A 17,417-nucleotide genomic window follows, 5' to 3' on the forward strand; every position below is an offset into this window, starting at 1 on the left:
TGCCCCAGTGGGGACCCACCGCCACCCTCTTCCCCCCCCAGCCCAGGGAGCGGGGCAGCCCGGCGGGTGCTTCAGCTTCTCTTTATTGATGGAGAGTGGTGCTCGACCCCCCCAGGGGCCCGGTGGTGTGCAGGGGGGAGGGAGAGGGAAAAAAACACGACTGAGACACAAGAGGAGGCTGTAAGGGGAGCACAGGGCATGCTTCCACCCCCAGCCCTGAAACAGAACCAGCTTAGGGGGCTAGATTCATCTGGGGTTTGGTCTGTGGGGAGCGCCTGGCTGCAGGGGGGGTAGGGGTGAGGAGCAGCTTCCCTCAGGCGAGGAGCATGACAAGGGAACAGCCAGCCACACCTCACCTCTCCCCTTCCCCATCACCCCAAAGGAGGGGCAGGGAAAAGGGACATTTCGCACCCTGAGGACAGGGGCAGGGCTAAGAGGAGGCCCAGGAGGGACTCCAACATAGATCAGGGCAGGACTTCACTAGAGGGAGAGGTTTTTAAAAAAAATATACACTTCAAGTATAATTTTTTTTTTTTTTTTTTTTTTTTTTTTTTTTTAAGTGATTTCAAGTCTCTTCCCCCTGCTGCTGCTGCACTGGGTGGTGTTTAGCAACCTATATCCACTCTAGGGACAAGGAGAATATCGCAAGTGATGGCTGGTCTAACGCGAGGGGAGAGGGGAGGGGAAGGGGGAAGGAAGGAGGGTGCTGGTTGGAGTCAGTCGTTCAGGGAACAGGCACCACACGCATGGTGTTGGTGTAGCCTGAGCCGGGGCGCCAGCCTGTCAGGACGATGACCAGGTCACCGGTCTTGAAGAACCCACGCGCTTTGCCTAGGAGAGAAGAGAGGGAGGTGGCTCAGGAGCAATGAACAGTTTCCAGCACTTACCACATTAAAACAAACCTGCTTTTCTGTTGGAACCTATTTTAAGGCAGCCACCACAAACCCGCTGCCCTATTTCCCCATCAGATGAGGTCGTGCTTATGTAACTGCCGTCCCCCTTTTCCCAATCAGATACTGTTACCACGCCAGCAGCCAGTTCCTCTCCCTTTGTCACCACATCCCCACTGGTAACCCCAAAAGCACCACCTGAGCAGCATCACTCACCAACACTCATGCCCAGGTTGACACGAAGGTCCACGTCCTCCGCCCAGGCGTCGTGGGCTGGTTCTTTGCACAGGACAGGGAAGATGCCCCGGTAGAGGTGGGCCTGGCGTGCCGTCTGGTCATTACGGGTCACAGCGATGATGGGAGCCCGCGGGCGGTACCGGGACACCAGGTGCGCAGACCTAGAAGGAAAGGAGAGGTGAAGCACCACATTACAGGCACAGCCACCCAAGAGGGAGCTCAAGGAAGATGCTGTACAGCCAGAGGGGCGGCTCCACTCGCAGGACAAGCGGCAGCAAGGTTTGCCTGTCACCTTGGAGGGCTCCACAAAACCCCCAGAGGGACAAAGAGGATGACCACAGGAGATGCTGGCAAGAGCCCAGCTCACCAACGAGCTTGATGCTCTGCTGAATTCCCAGTTAGGCACCACCAACGGCCATCATTCCTTACTCGAGCCTTGGGGTGAAAATCACCTCACCTCCAAGTTTAGGAAGTGCCATCCGTGTGTTTTCTTCTGAAAACAAGCCTTTATTTGTCTCTGTTGCTATGTTAAGACAGCAAGGTGCCATTTATTCTGGCCTCTGCAAGCAGCCCTTGGTATCTCAGTGGGGGTCCCTGCAAGTTCTCCTCTGTTTTGAGGAGCTCCTGGTTTATGGGATGGAAAGAGCCCAGGCCAGCAGCTCTACCCAAAGCTTGCCAAGCAGGAAGCCATTTGCCTCCCAGCCACGTTCACCTGCTAAAGTCAGTGAACAGGCCAGTTCCTCTGCACAGAGCTCTGCTCTTGCACGCAGCAGGAAGCAAATGCAACAGAGGCCAAAATTCATACTGGCAAGTCAGGCACAGAATCCTTAAAATGCCTTAACATAACAAACAGCACACACTGGGTGGGGACTACAGGCCCCCCCATGCCCTGGGCACTGCTTACAGCATGCGTCTGCAAATAAATGCAGATTAAAACTGCCAAGGCCACTACATTTACAGCTCCATGAGGATGCCAGGATCTCCAGCAGCTTTTGCAGCCTTGTTTAGCGGAGCCAAGCTCAGCAATACTCAAAGATCACTGCTTGAAGTAGGCAGTAGCAGTCCGCTCGAAGCACCCAAACACACGTGCCAGCTCTCAGACAATCGTTCCCACGCTGTCCAAGAAGCCTCCCGGTAGCTCTAGGAGGGAGACCCAGGTACTCAAAGGCTGTAACAGAATCCACAGCTAAAAATATTCAAATATCAGAGTTCAAATCTCTCTAAAAAGGTCAAGCGTAAGACTGGGACCTTTTACAAAGAAACATTAGAAGCATGAGGGCATGCAGAAAGTCAGTGCTTATAGTCACTCCTCATCTCTGCAGAAAGCAGCTGCTTCAAATCATTTTAAGCTGTAAGTTTGGGTGAAGGATTCACTGATGGTCCAGTTCTTCAGGTTAGACCATGCCCAGAGTATAATCATATCTGCCGCTGCTCTTTGGTCTGAATCCAGTGCAAGAAATTCAGATTCTCTTCCAGAAAGCAGTCTGAGATTTACAGTTGGATGTGCTTTGAGGGGGAGCAGCCTAGTTCCTCCAGCTGGAAAAGATGATCAGTGAGGCTTCAGCTTCCTCTCCACAATGGGAAGAGCCAATCTCTACTCGGCGGTTGTCACCATCACTGGACAGAAAACCCAAACTATATAGTTCCAGCACATCTGCATTGCTGTCTCTCACCTACAGCCAAGGCGCTGAGCTCACACCTGAGTGCGCAGATGCCTGCCTGTTCAGCGATATTACTTGCAGGCAGGCATACGGAAGCCTGTAAAAGGCGATTTCCAACACTTTCAGTTTCCCTGCCTAGTAATTCTAGGCTTCACCCTTAGGGCTTAGGCAAGCAGGGCTGATGCCCAAAAGATTCAGCAAGGGACCTATAGTCTGGATGCTACTATAAAAGGCCAAGGCCTCAATTTAAAAAAAAAAAAAAAAAAATTTAAAGAGTATTCTGCATCCACTGAACTCCTGCCTTACTGCTAAATCAAGGATTTCTTGCCAAGAAGTTTGAATCAAAGCTGCAACACTTATTTTCCCTTGACTCTTCCAGCCAGCGCTGCTGGCAGAGATACCATTTGCAGCAGCAAGGGGAGACAGGGCTCGGTGCTGATGCCATGCTGGCAGAGACAGGCTGAGGGACTTGGCGGTTACGTATGTGCAGATGGTTAAGATGTCTGCCCATCTCCAGAGGAACCGGCACTGCAGGAAGGCGGCCTGAGCTCTCAGTTGCTGCCAAAAAACCTGGGCTTTGCTGTGACAGCTCTAGTCTTTCAAAGTCATCTTTTCTGCGAGTCTCCTTTCCCCCACCCCATCACGAAGTGGGCTTGACCTGAGGGAACCTGTCACCTCCTACCTTCCAGATTTGGTGAGGACAATAATGGCCCCGCTGCAGCACTTGAAGGACGCTTCCACAGCGCCAACAGCGGCAGCCTCCGTGGGATCACAGTTCAAGGAAGTCAGACGACGCAGTTCCTCAAACAACTGCCTGTGAAAGATGGCGGCTTCGGCCTCCCGGGCAATCTATAAGAGTGACACGCGTTCGGGAAGACAACACTCACATCAGTCGCTCGGGGCAGCACAGGGTAAGATGAGGTGCTCTATCAGCAAGGTGTCACGCAAATATTGTCAGCTTTTGACATTAAGAGTTGCCAATTAGCAAGCCCAGATTTAGTTCAACAGGATGGGGCAATGGCCGCAACACTCAGCCACCCAAACAGTGCAGCCTCATAGAGGAATCATCCAGTTCTCAATGTTTCTTTTCTGAATTGGTGGCACCCGCTGAGTCACCTCGCCCTGCCGAGCCCACACTCAGGTGACACTCATGCCAACTGCCAGGCACTCTCGCTCTGCTCCTGCCTACCTGAAGTCCCTCCCTGCCACAGAGAAACTCGACTCAGGCTGCAGTGGTTATGCAAGGCTGACACCATAGCAGCAAGCTGCTTGCTAAATATTTGCAGTGTTAGAATGGAGCGTGTGTTTTTATTCATGGTAACAGCTACTGGCACCAAGCCCCCTCTCTGAGCCCTACCTGCCGGACTCTGTCAGAACTATCAGGGCTGGAGCTAAGCACTTAAAAGAGGCCTCCACTGCGCCTACTGCCATGGCATCGGCAGGGTCCCTGTTGTTAACATTGAGGCGGAAAATTTCTTCGAACAGCTGACGATGAAACATTGCGGCCTCAGCCTCACGAGCGATCTGCAGGCCCAAGTAAGAGGGAAGGAGGAGAAAAAGAGCAAAGAAAAGAAGGAAAGAAAAGAAGGGAAGATATACCAGAGTAACATGAGATCACATTAAATTGCTTAACTATCACAGTAATGCATGCAAAGGGATATTAAAGGTCAGGTTGTGAAACTTTTTGGCTCTCAGGTTGTGAGTTTGCTGAATGCAACCCACTCTAACATGTTTTAGCCACGCTGGCTGGTCCACTGCACCTTTCAACTGGCAGGCCCTGCTCACTGGGCAGGCATTTCCAAGGTGGAATTCTTGCTGTATTTTGGAGTCCTTTCAGAGCAGGCAAACACAGATTGCTTTTCAGGGACCAGAGCAAGCCAGCTCAGAGTCAGACTGCATTTTCTGCAGCTGCTTATTACTTCCTTGAAGGACTCTCATGCCATCTACCAGCCTGCAATTCCTCAGGAGGAAATCTCCATAGCTCCACACCCCCCTTTCATACTCTCCCAACACCACACAGTGCTGCTGGAAGAATATTCACGGAGCCAACATGCGAGCAATGCACTTTGAGCATCACCCCTGAAGTTGGGAGATAGTCTCTCAGCTTCGTTCGATTCAGCTTAACTTGAGAGCCAACGAAGAGTTTCACCTCCAAGTGCCATTAACAACTTCTCTTTCGGTAACAGAAATAGGAACAAGTCTTCCTTACAGGGTTGTTGCAAAGTGTACATTGGGGTGTTTGTACAGAGGCAGATGAGAGGTACAGAGGCACAACTAAGGGCTTTCTCTTCAGGCTAAGCATTTGCAACAAGTTTAGTCATCTAGCCACCCCAGTATGCAGGTAATCACTCGTATTTAAAGCCAATTCTCATCTTGCATTAGCCCCTGACAACCCGATAAAGAAGGCTTGCAGAGACTAGAAAAAGCATGATCATTTTTTCAAGGACAACTTCAACCAGTTACTCCAGAAAGTGAGCAACCGCCAGACAAAGCATGACGAGTTGATGTTTAAGCAGAGACTTAAGTGCCATTATAGTGCAAGCTTTGTAGTTAGACCCCTATCAGATAAGAATTTTGCTACTCTAGTGTTAGTGAGTGTGATGCTAGGAATTATCCCTCTTCCACAGATACCGCTTTAAGCCAAAGTAATTAAGCATCTTATGTCTAAAAATAACAGGACACATGACAGGCAGGAACAGCAGTCCAGTGTCAGCCCCAGTCCTAAAGCAGTCAGTTTTTGTACTGCTGGCTTTACACTGGCTGTTAGATAAAATGGAAGTACATTCGCCTCAAAACACTTAATCCAAATGCAAGAGCTGGTAGCCAGGCAGTTTATCCTTCAGCTCCTGGTCCAAAGGCAGGCAGCTCTGTGTAACACACAGGGCGAACCTGAGTTTAGAGGGAAGCCTGCATTCCCCAGTTGGAAGAGAGTACGCATATACATGTGTCTGCTTTGACAGCAGCTGCAGAAGGGCACAGCAATCCTTAACTCCACATCACAGCTGGCTTTACTCATATAGAGACAGCTAGAGGGTTTCCAGTTGGTATGCAGGTGGAGAGAGCAGGATGAAGGTAGAAGAAAGGAAAATGGAGCGGCTATTTAACCTTGGTCCCGTGAGACAGCATGGCCAGAGCAGCATTTGAAGACAACTGTGGATCGCGGACTGGAATTGGAAGGAAGCCCACTCCCACAAACAGGAAAACAGCCTGCCCGATATTTGGAAGCTTGCTACTCAACTCAAGGCATTTTTGTCAGAGATGCCAGCCACTAAAGAGCAAGCTCATCTCTTTCAGGCCAGGGAATGCATGCAGGAGCCATTCTTTACCAGGGGTAAGGTGCTCTCTCCCTGCTATGACTGCTTGGCCTCTTCAGATGGAAACATTCACCTGCTCTGGCCATGCTGCAGATCTTCAGACCATGGTTATTCAGGCACAATTTCTGGGCAGGGCTTCTCTCAACTAACACCAAGTAAATTAGCTCAGATGAAAGATCCTGACTGCAGAGGGACAGAGCTGGCAACTTGCTGCCTGTGCCACGTTACATTAAATGAAGCGAATCTGTATTTGCTCCTCTGCACAGAGGGTTAACACCTTCAGTATTTCTGTGGGGGCCTGGCAGAGTGAACGCCACTATTACCAGGGCTGCAGGAAGATGGAAGCACGGGCAGCAGATCCTGAGCTGGGGCTACAGGTACAATACAACCTGCCTGAGCCTAAGAACTAATGCCAGAATGGAAACCCAGGTATAAGGTTTGCTGCAGCAAGTTTCCAACTCTTGGTAGAAAGTCAATCCTCATGATTTGAGGGGGGGCAGGGGCAGGAACTGAGGAAGAACCTTTTAGTTGCACCGTTAGCGTTCGGCCTGTAAGCCAGCAGTTGCTGTTCAGTATTCAAGTCATATTTTCCATTTGTAACATGCAAAAACCACTCCATATTGACCAGATAAAGGTAAAAGACATTTACACAATGCACTGCAAACAAACACTAGCCGAGTTGATTAAACTCTATAACCTGAATTGCAAATAAACCTGGTGAGAGTTATCACTGCTGCGATTCACAGCACTGCTAACTGGGGAGAAGCAACACTTGCAGATACATGACATCAGGCTTTTTATCAGCTGAAACATGAGCTGGGTGAACTCGAAGCAGAGCAGAGGTTTCTGGCAGTTCAGGCATGTAAAAATATGGTGCTGTCAGTACTTGTGCAACAAACACCAAGCACACCAGGCACCAAATGCAACAGTGCTGTAAATCAGGCTCACAAGCCTCCCTCACCACCACCCCACCACCCCCCCGAGAGGAGTCAGCCAATACCTTTTATTATCTAGAGGTAAACTGCTTAAGCAGCTCCTTGACCTTGGAGAAGTTTAAGGCCAAAACAAATGGGGCATTTGGAGAAACTCATACCAAGGTAATGGCAAAAACCCCTTTATCCTGGCCTAAATAAAAAAAATTAATATGAGCAATCTGAAGTTTTAGATTTCAGGGCACCGCAGAGCAGTTCTCAGCTCTGCCTGACAATAGTTTGGAACACAAAAAAAAAAAGTGAGGTTTCAGGCCCTCAGGACCATGCTAGGTAACAAAATAGCCACAGTGGGAGCGTGAAGGAAGAAATCACTCCTTTGGGCTGCTAGGTGCTGCCACCTAGCACCAGGCACATTTAGATCTTCAGGTGCCCAGCTCAGATGGAAGATAGCAGGGCAAGAGAGTACTGCTGCTACTTTCACCTGCAGGCCAGGGCCCCCGCCAGAGCGAGGGCAGTACTCACAGCGTGCTGCATGCGCACAGCCTCCAGCGGGTAGTCTCCCTTGGCGGTCTCTCCGGAAAGCATGATGCAGTCCGCTCCATCCAGGACAGCATTAGCAACATCGCTGCCCTCAGCACGGGTGGGGCGAGGTTTCTTGATCATGCTTTCCAGCATCTAGAAGAGAACAAATCCAAAGAAATCAAGACACTGCAGAAGGAACCAGATGCTTTTTCACTAGTGCACTTCAGTATAGACAGGGTGCAGCCTAAGGACTCCATAAGAAGAGCTCTCCTGTGGGTACAGGATGGAGGGGCCTAGTCCCTAACCAGTGTTGAATTTAAGCATCTACCAGGCAGAAAAACAACCCATTTCATTTTGTACCCCTTCTACATTTTCTCCTTTTCCAGGGAGATTTAACCCACACAACATCACAGACACAGACTTTCCTATTTAACTTTTCAGCACGGGTCTTGGTCCAAAGAACTCTGAGCTCTTTACAGCAGAGCATTAGACATCTTTATGGAAAGCTCAAATCCAGCCTCATGCTCCCAAATTAGCGTCTAGGGCTTTGTGGTTTTCTTTTCATGAAAAAGTAGGTAAACAGCAAGGTCTGCACCAACTAACGTTATCTTCATCCACACAAGATTTCAAAATCTTTATACAATATGTAACAGGCTAGTAAACTCAGAACAGCTAACACCACCAGCCTCCTAAGCACCCACCCTGAAGAGAGCAGAAAACAGGACGGCTTTCCACAAGGTTAGCTCTTCCTACCCCCCTCTCCCAGAACTCCACACACCAGATCCCGGCCAGCTCTATCTTCCTCAGGTGCTTGGCCTCCTCCCCACTGCAGCTCACCACCAGGCAAACATCACTCATTTCCTCATGAAACGCCACCCGAGGCAGCGTTTCAGTTGTATTTCAGGAGCGCTACAGGAAGAGGAAGGAGCACATGCTACTGTAAATCCAGACTCTTGTCTGATGACTACTGTCTAGAGAGTTTTCACTTCCACAGCCTGTGCACAGAGCAAGCACAGCCAGAAAACCAGTCCTCCCAGCGCCCGAGGACTGTTCGCACATGAGCCCTACTGGAACCAGTGAAGCTGAGCATCAGCTCCCCCTCCTTCAATAACAGCTCCCAGAATAAGATGGATCTTTTACTCAGTTCCTTCTGACGCTACAGTGTGGACGCATCTTGTAAAATACCTGGGAACCTCAACAAGTCTTCTCTGACACAGATGTGATGCTACAAGATGCCAAGACAAAGCACAAGCGAATTCCCCTCCCGCCAAGAATTTGTGTAGTCAACCCAAAAGGCTCATACTGCATCAAGTTTTGAGGGGTACAACCTTCAGCAGCCACACAAGAGGTCCTGTAACCTTATTGGGGAAGATCCCAAACACATCTTTGGAGAAGTGCCTTGAGATGAGCCATTCAGCCACAAGCAAAACTTCTTCCCTCTTGGCATCTCATTCTCTAGCGAATGCCATCAAGCCACAATGGCTACTGGCATTCAAACCCTGCCAGGCTCCGGCAGTTACAAGCTAGTGTTGCGTTTCGAGTACCTGAGTGGCACAGATGATGGGTTTGCCAGCTCTGTTGCAGCGCCCAATCATCATCTTCTGGGCAAGGAAGACTTTTTCAGCAGGGATCTCAATTCCCAGGTCACCACGGGCCACCATAATGCCATCGCTGGCCTCCATGATCTCATCAAACCTGACAGCAAGAGAAGAAGGTTTGTTATCCCATTTGTTCTGCAAAGCATCTTTCCCCTTCTGTTCTGTCATCACCCTCTGAAAGGGAGCATCACTCTGGAGCAAGATACGCAGCTATGCTGTCAGCACACAGGCTTTCCACATGCCTCTTTGGTATTCTGTAATGCCAAGGTAGGAGGAAGAAAAACAAGACCAAGTCGCAGTATGTACAAAGTGCCATATAAAGGTTTCCAAAGCTATACAAGAGACAGATGAAGGGGAGTGTGAGTTGATGAGAGGTATTTTCATCCGATTGTTTGTCACAGACTTGGTGATTCCCATGAGTTAGCTCACCAATTCGCATCCAGAACAGCAAGGTTGCTCAACTTTGAGCTCACACTTGCTACAAAAAATAGCACAGATTTTTCAGGGACGCAGGGAGATTGTGACACTGTCCCCACAAGCTCAGGATGTGTGCCAGTTACACAACCCACTGCTCATACCACAGCTACTACAAGTTCCATGCACATGGCATTAACCGATGACTTCCACTACCACCCTGTTACTCGGACTAGTAAGTTTGCCGCTGCCGGCAAGCCAGAGACCAGGAGTCCTGCCTACAGTTCTTCCACTGCTACAGCGTGACAAACCCAAATGAAGTGTCACCTGCACAAAGCTCACCTGCGCACACCCTCGTGGTTTTCGATCTTGCTGATGATCTTGATGTTCTTTCCCTTCTCCCCGAGCACCTTCCTGACGGCATGGACGTCAGCAGCTTTGCGGATGAAGGAGGCAAACACCATATCCACATTCTGCTCCACACCAAATTTCAGGTCCTGGATGTCCTTTTCAGAGACCGCAGGCAGGTCGACTGCGGCGCCGGGCAGGTTCACTCCCTTCTTGCTGCCAAGCATGCCGCCATTCTCGATCTCCGTCATGACATAGTCTTTGCCTGAAACAGATGTGTTCCCACAGTCAGCGTTTACCAGAAGGCTCCCTGCCCAAGAACAGCAGTGCCAATAGCAACCACGCGTGATAAAAGCGCATCACCGTTCTCTTCAGCAGTTTACCCATGGGAGCACAGACCAGTTTAAAACCACTTCTATGCTATACTTGGAGAAGAGGTGTCCTTTGTTCTGTGCAGGAGGTTGGAACTGCCTCCCCAAAAATGCCACAAGGTTGAATTTTTACTCACAGGAGCCCTGGCATAACAAACTGAGTCCCACCAAAGCCTCACCTCCTCTCCCTGCACACTCTGGGATTAGAGGCAATACCTTGAGGCTAGAGCAGTTTAGGCAGCACTATGAAGGGAGTATTGTGGAACTAACCTTGCCCCTACATTACCAGCTGAAACTAGCCCCGTCTCTAACCACAAAACTCAGAGTTTGCACTGTAAAACCAGTTAAATCCTGCATTCAAAGTATGAATTAGCCTGGCTAAAAGTATGAATTGGCTAAACAGGGTTTAATTGTGAGCCATTGGTATGTCCCTAACAATCTTTGAAGGAGGGTTTTAGATGACAGACTAGTGAAACCCAGTTGAAGTTAAGTTTCTGGAAACTTGTTAGTTGAAGTAGAGAAAGTTTTGCTCAAAGCCTCACTACAGCATTAAGAACCACACTCTCCTGTCATTAATACACAACTGCAAGCTAAAAAAAGTTACTGGAGGGAAAACATGAATATGTTGAGAAGAAAACAAACAGGCATAGCTGGGACAGTTGTTACACACCTTTCTCCTTAACCAGCAAGGAAATCAGACCATCGTCCACATAGATTTTGCTGCCAACTTCTACAACCTTGGTGAGATTCTTGTAGTCCACCCACAGCACGTTCTCATCACAATTCTCCATGAAGGCATCATCCAGGGTCACTTTGAGCGCCGCACCCTTCTTCAGCTCCACTTCTGCTGTGCCACTCTGCATGTCAAAACATGGATTTCAGCAAAACCAGTAAAAACCAGTACACTACCACCTCCCAGCCTGCAGCAGTTCATAAAGCTTTTGGTAGTTGGTTTATTACCTCGTTTCCTAGAGACACATTTTGTTTGGAAAAGGCCACAGGCATAATGTGGTATCTAGTCTCATGTGCTAAAAAAAGTGGGAGAAAAAAAAAAAAAGCAACTTACTCCCTTAATGAGTCCAGTTCGGATTTCAGGTCCCTTGGTATCCAGTGCAATAGCCACAGGTCTGTAAGTGATGGGATCAGAGGCAAAGCTCTCTGTAGCTTCTCGCACGTTCTTGATTGTGCCCTCATGATACTGGTAAGGGAAAATAAAAAAAGGTTCATGATACCGGTAAGGGGGAAAAAAAAAAAAAGGAAATGTTCAGGCTATTTCAACACTTCACCGCTTACGAAAGATCACTACACACCGCAAACACTGCCCAAGCTGACAGCGTTGCTCTCATGTTATGCTCAATTTCAGTTCTAGCTTGAGAACTAAATTCAGACTGAGCTCCAGAAAAGCAGAGCGTGAGGATACAAAGGCCTTCCCCACATGGAAGTGGAGTCCAGCAGTTATTCGTCTGTGCCTTTGGTGCCCCCAGTTCTAATCCCAGGAGACAGCCCAGGCACTTGGCCGAAGCAATTTTCCCTCAGGACGTACACTTGCTGTTTGAAGATGGCCGACCGACCAACAGGCCTTTCAGAAGAACATTTCCAAAAGCTCTGCTGAACACCTGCCTATTCAACATGGCAAAACATCGGCAACTGGGACAATTACGTGCATGGAAAGACTCCCGAATGCCAGGAGAATGTTGCGTCTAAGCAACTGCCACACATGGCTGTCTTCCTCCTCCCTTCAGAGCACAGAAGGGAAGACGCTGCTCTCTGCACCACCGACTCCCCCACAGACTTCCAGCCTGACCTCTCTTATCAGTTCCACAAGCGAGCAGATAGACAAGCTTTTTTTATAACTCTTTGGCTTAAATTTCCCCTAAAGATAAAGGATTTACCAAGAGAACCTTATCCATTTAAGTATTTACATTTTATTTTGAGAGCCAAAGCAATGGTAGCCAGAAGTTCAAGAGTCCAGCACCACACACCCGGCTTCCAAATTTTCACACATGTAAGAGCTTTTCGTCAACACCACCAGTTTCAGAACAGACGGTTCTGCGGGGAAACTCCAATCCCAACTACCTCAAATGAGCTTCAGATGACCAGCAGATCAGTTTACTTTACTTGCTTAAACAACATTAAAAGATAACCTCAACTGCAAGTTGTGTAACACTTGACAGACTTTTGCAGATAAGAAATACCCTTTCCCCTCTCTGCACCACAGACTGACAGCGTTTGACCTGACTCACCTGGAAGCACCTCATTTCCCCCATGCCACCCGCCTTGACACAAGCCCCACACACCAACTTCACTATGGCAGGGATGGTAATCCAGCACCAAGAAGGTGGGGCCGGAAAAAAAGCTGTGCTGAAGTTCAGGTGCATGCCCTCGGCCAGAGATACACTGCAACTGCTAACTCTCTAGAGCAGGAAAAATCATTTCGTTTACTGATTGAGTCTGCAAGTTGAGACTGAGAAGGCCGTCACCCTTCTACGCATGGCAGCCTAAGTGGATGCAGTACAGGCAGTACAGAAAAACTTGCCTGAACACTGCTATTATGTTTATCTGGTCCCAGTCACCTGGGATTTTTCATTTTTAGTTTAATACTGATGACTAACTGGCTCATAGGGAGCAACTTCCTGAAGAGTTACATACACAGAACAGGAATGCAGGCAGAGCTGGAAGTAAAAGCCATTTTTTTTCTATATAAAAAGGTTGCAGCCAGGTACTAGAGCATCTCTGTTAAAGTTGAAGCCCTGTTGAATGCTTTAGAGCAGACACAAGAACCAAAGCGCTCACGATAGATGAAAACTCTTCAGGGATTCGCTGGGAACTGGAGTGTTTTGGAGGAACCAGGAGGGTACTTGGATTTAAGACTGGCTACAGTTGATAGTCAAACTCTAAAGGAGATGACAGCAAGACCAGACTGCTGTAATCTAACCTCATTTGTATGAAATGTGCAATTAGACCTCACCCAAAGCAGAAAGCGACAGTCCGTCCTTAACCTCAGCTAACAGGTACACAAACCACAGCAGCAGCTCCACTGGGCAGTAATGGTGCGAAAATTCCCAGTTTCAGCCTGGCCACCAACTCCCTGCAGAGCCACCCAGCTACAGGATTTGACTACTGAGATGCAAAGCTATTCCACGCTACCCTTTCCTCAGGCAGCTTTTACTAACTGCAACCTAGGTACCGACACCACTCCCGGGTGTTTAGTCAAGGTCTGACGGTTGTCCGCAATTAAGCATCAGACCTTTCTATTTTGACAGCGCCTTGTGGCCTTTAAAGGCCACAGGGGTGAGAGGCCAAGCTGTTACGCACTGCAAGGCTCATGGTTCAGTAAGTACAGCCACCTACAGCTGCTACTGGCTACCGCCTGACATTTTGAAAGCTGGAGGGCAGCCAGGGCAAAAAAAACTCATCGGGAAGGCTCAGGGTGGCATTCTAGGCAACCTGGAATGGGATCCTCGGCTCCTCCAGTATCGCTGAGGAGTATCTATTTATATCAACCAGAGCTTGTCTGCCATGAACAGTGTTGATTTCTTTTGACCTTATTCTTATAAGCTCACAGCACCACCAGGAACACAATCGGAGCGGCTGGTTAGCCAAGCAAAGCCAGGAGAGTTCACTTCTTTCAAGTAGGCACAGAAATTTCTTCAAATCACTAACAGTTTTCTTTTGAGACAAGGTTATTCATTGATCACCTACTTGCAAAACCCCCAGCAATGAAACAAGAAGCAAGATGAGCAACCAATAGCAGAGGTGCACAGCAAAACAGGGACAAACATTCTTGGCTTCTGCTATTAACTGAGAAGCAGCAGCTTTGTACAGAGAACAGCAGGAAGAACTGAAGGATTTCATGGCAAGCTGTTGGCACATCAGCGTCAAATATCAGTTACCTGCCTCCTTGGTATAGAGAAGGGTGTAGAACCAACTTGAACCGCTTCCAAAATGGCTCAGAAAGCACCCTTAAACATTATCAGCAATTACACAGGCTCAATATAGATGCTTCCCCAAAAGCAGAGCTAAGTTGTGCTTTCCCACACCAAGGCTGGTCTGGACTAAGCTGGATTTCCCTGCTCCATGAGGGATGGGGCCAGCAGACGCACACACACGGCCCAGCCAGGGCTGTATCAGCTCAGATCCCACCCTTACCTCGTGGGTGCCGTGAGAGAAGTTGAGGCGGGCAACATTCATTCCAGATTTAATCATTTCTTTCAGCTTCTCCACCGAGCGGGAGGCTGGGCCTAGGAGGAAGACACAGTTTGAATATTAACTTTGTAAAAACGATGAGCTAACCTACACACGGCAGGCTGTTTCACGTGGAAAAGTGCAATGGATACGGACTGCTCAGTGCTGAAGCAGCTCATCTCTTTGGTAGCAAAGACTGTTTTAACTTGCCTCAAGAAGCATGGCAGAACCTAAGCAGTTCTGATTTCCGTGGCTACCAGATTCACTCCTACCGATAACACAGATTAGGCAGACATGGGAAAGCCAGGTTCTTTCAACACACAAGTTCAGCCCTGGCAAGGAATGAAAGCTTAAGCCTTCCCATGATTTCCCTAACAAGTTTCACCAGCACAGGGGTTCACAGCTGCAATTCTCCCCTATCTAGGAGTTGCCTACCAATGGTGCAGATGATGCCAGTGTTTCTCGCAATGGTTGGCTCCGAGTCGATGTCCAAGCGGCACATGTGCTCCAGGAAGGTGTCCGCCATGGCAGCATGCAGCTGCTGGGTCTGGATGAAAGCAGTCCCTGCATCGTGGTGCTTCGACATTGTTGCTGGAATCCTGTGTCTATAAGAGAAGAAGGTGGTGCCAGGCTTAGGAATCACCCAGAACTTCCTCCTCAAGCAGAGACACCAACAACACCCATGTGATGAATATGCAGGTGACAAGAAAGCTGCTACTAGGTCAAACTATCTTATGTTCCTACTTGAGAGTCTTGTATACAGTCAAGACACACTTCTATTTCCATGTCATCCCCCATGTGCACCACCCAAAGCTCACCTGCCTTCTACGCAGATGTTCCCTTCATAGCTTCTCTTCATTGCCAGTCTTCCCTTGGAGCTACACAACGCAACAAAATTCAAGCACTTGAGTGCACAGGCAGAGATTCTGCCTCCTCCCTCCCAGCTCTCAAGTCCTTTCTCCTACAGGCCTCGACTGCATTTCCCATTGTAACTGGGGACCCGGGCAGCTCAGCACTAGCGTGACCGCAGATACACTCTTACGCGGGCAATCTTCCGCCAAGAAGCATCTAATCACGGCAAAGTCCACCTAAGCTTAAAACCCATCCTTTAAGCTTGCACAAGCAAGTAGACTTGAGTTGATTAAATACAACACCTTGGCAGAGAACATGTAAAAGACAGAAGATTTCTTTAATACGCTCAGGGTGCCTCTTCAAATTGAGGATGCTGTGGGTTTCCCCCATCCCCTGCATTCCCCCTCACCCAGGGCAACAGAAAACCACCTCAAGGTTTAAAACTGGTTTGGCTTGGGGGTTTTTGTTTGGGGTTTTTTTTTGGTTTTGTTTGTTTTTTGTTTTTTTTTCCCAAAGTTTGGATGAAAACACCTCTCTGAACTCAGGCTGCTTGCCTCTGCAGGACTAGAGCATCCCCACAATGGCAGCACTGGTGCTCCCAGGCATTTCCAACCACACACCTCTGGCCGCACCGCAATTGTTTTGTTCTCAAGGAGCAGCGGCAGCTAAAAGCTGTTTGTCCTCTTCAACCTGCCCAGGCGAGACTGCCAGCATTCAAAAAGCCTCCAGGAAGAGAGTGATGTAATGTGGTGGCTACTGGCATGGGCAGATCACTAGCTCTGACTTCAAACAGTGGTTTGACTTCAAACTTCATCCCCTGGGCACGCAGGGGATGTTCAAGGCAGGCTGCTCTTTCAGCATAAGCTGCCTTCACCTATAAAATACGCTTAAAGCATGGCGCTTGTAGAAATGTGGGCTGCTGCTCAGCCAAAGGCAGGGGCAGAGCAGGGGTTTTGTTCTGCCTGCCCCAAGCAGACAAAAAGAACCCCAAACCAATAAATCACAAAATGGTGTTAGCTGCACACACCAGCTAGCTCAGTATTCGGCTTTGAAACAGAGGCACTAATAAACCCGAAAGCTTTGCCAAAGCTAGCGAGGCTGACCAGAACAAAGCCATGCCTCTAAGGAAACAGGCAGGGAGATCTCCTGCCGGCCTGCCATGTGCCTGCCTGGTGCCGCAGAGGCTCAGTTCGCTCCTCCCCTTGGCCACTTCTGCTCTGCAGACCTTCCCCACGTACGTGCAGATCCTCTCGCAGACAGCCCTGACTCACCATTGCCTCGCTCCCATGCGGCAGAAAGGAGTCAGGCCAGCAAAAAACCATAATTTGTCCTGGCAAAGCCTCCTTTCCCTCAGCCCTGTCAGAAGCTGCTAATTCACCGGAGTCATTACAAGAAGGTCTGCCCACATAAAAAGCCCGACAAAGTCCCATTATTATAGGAAAACCTGCTGGTCAGCCCTGAAACATTGTGTTTTAGCCCTCTAACACTTGCTGCTGCATCCTTCGACACCTGTGGAGCAGCACTGGCTTCTCTAAATGCCAAAAAAAATAAGCCTTTGCTGGGAAATCACCTCCACACAATAACACGGGCGAATGGGTCTGCGCAGCTTCTGGGAACAAGAGGAATATGAAGCAACGGGATCCCGAGACAGAAACCGAATCCAGAGCATGACTTGGAAGGTTTTAAAAATAGGCAGGTGAGTTGTCGCATCTCACAGAAATCCCCTACCCATTCAAGTCACTTGCAAATACAATTTTAAACCCCCTAAAGTCTTTATAGAGAAAAAGGAAAGTTAAGTTCCCACTCAGAACCCCCTTCACAAGATCTTCCAGCAGTTCAGTGAGCTCAGAAAAATTTATCCCAGACACTGTGACCTTGTCCGGGGGTGAGAGCAGAAACACAGCAGCCAAAAAGTATCCCAAATACCCATCTGCCCACAGCACCGTGCCCTGCTTCACTTTTTAATACTCCCTCCTGCCTCCCATTACCATGTATTTACAAAGCATCAACTCAATTCTCCTGGAAGGATTGGTCTTATAAATGTAATAAGAATGTCTGGCATTTCCCACTCCTCCACACTTGTGCTTCCCCCC

The 17,417-nt window shown here is 48.9% G+C and overlaps 1 protein-coding gene across 4 annotated transcripts in view; it reads right to left on the reverse strand.

Annotated features, from left to right (window-relative positions):
• Positions 1 to 93: 93 nt before the first annotated feature.
• PKM (pyruvate kinase M1/2) overlaps positions 94 to 17,417 on the reverse strand; it is a 24,673-nt gene continuing 7,349 nt past the window's right edge. For 2 of the 4 annotated variants that reach the window (XM_035899475.1, XM_035899476.1), the window contains 10 exons: positions 14,908 to 15,077; positions 14,437 to 14,528; positions 11,354 to 11,485; positions 10,958 to 11,144; positions 9,911 to 10,181; positions 9,101 to 9,251; positions 7,557 to 7,709; positions 3,471 to 3,637; positions 1,107 to 1,288; positions 97 to 831 (listed from right to left, as the gene is read on the reverse strand). In XM_035899475.1, the coding sequence (XP_035755368.1) occupies positions 725 to 831; positions 1,107 to 1,288; positions 3,471 to 3,637; positions 7,557 to 7,709; positions 9,101 to 9,251; positions 9,911 to 10,181; positions 10,958 to 11,144; positions 11,354 to 11,485; positions 14,437 to 14,528; positions 14,908 to 15,058 (1,593 nt within the window). In that variant the 5' untranslated portion in view covers positions 15,059 to 15,077 and the 3' untranslated portion in view covers positions 97 to 724. Of the gene's footprint in view, positions 832 to 1,106; positions 1,289 to 3,470; positions 3,638 to 4,145; positions 4,313 to 7,556; positions 7,710 to 9,100; positions 9,252 to 9,910; positions 10,182 to 10,957; positions 11,145 to 11,353; positions 11,486 to 14,436; positions 14,529 to 14,907; positions 15,078 to 15,290; positions 15,334 to 17,417 lie in introns of those variants that run through there. The other 2 variants (XM_009643898.2, XM_009643897.2) reach the window with 2 other exon arrangements.

Source organism: Egretta garzetta, unplaced genomic scaffold (assembly GCF_000687185.1).
Source record: "Egretta garzetta isolate BGI_Z169 unplaced genomic scaffold, ASM68718v1 scaffold287, whole genome shotgun sequence".
Classification (NCBI taxonomy): Eukaryota; Metazoa; Chordata; class Aves; order Pelecaniformes; family Ardeidae; genus Egretta; species Egretta garzetta.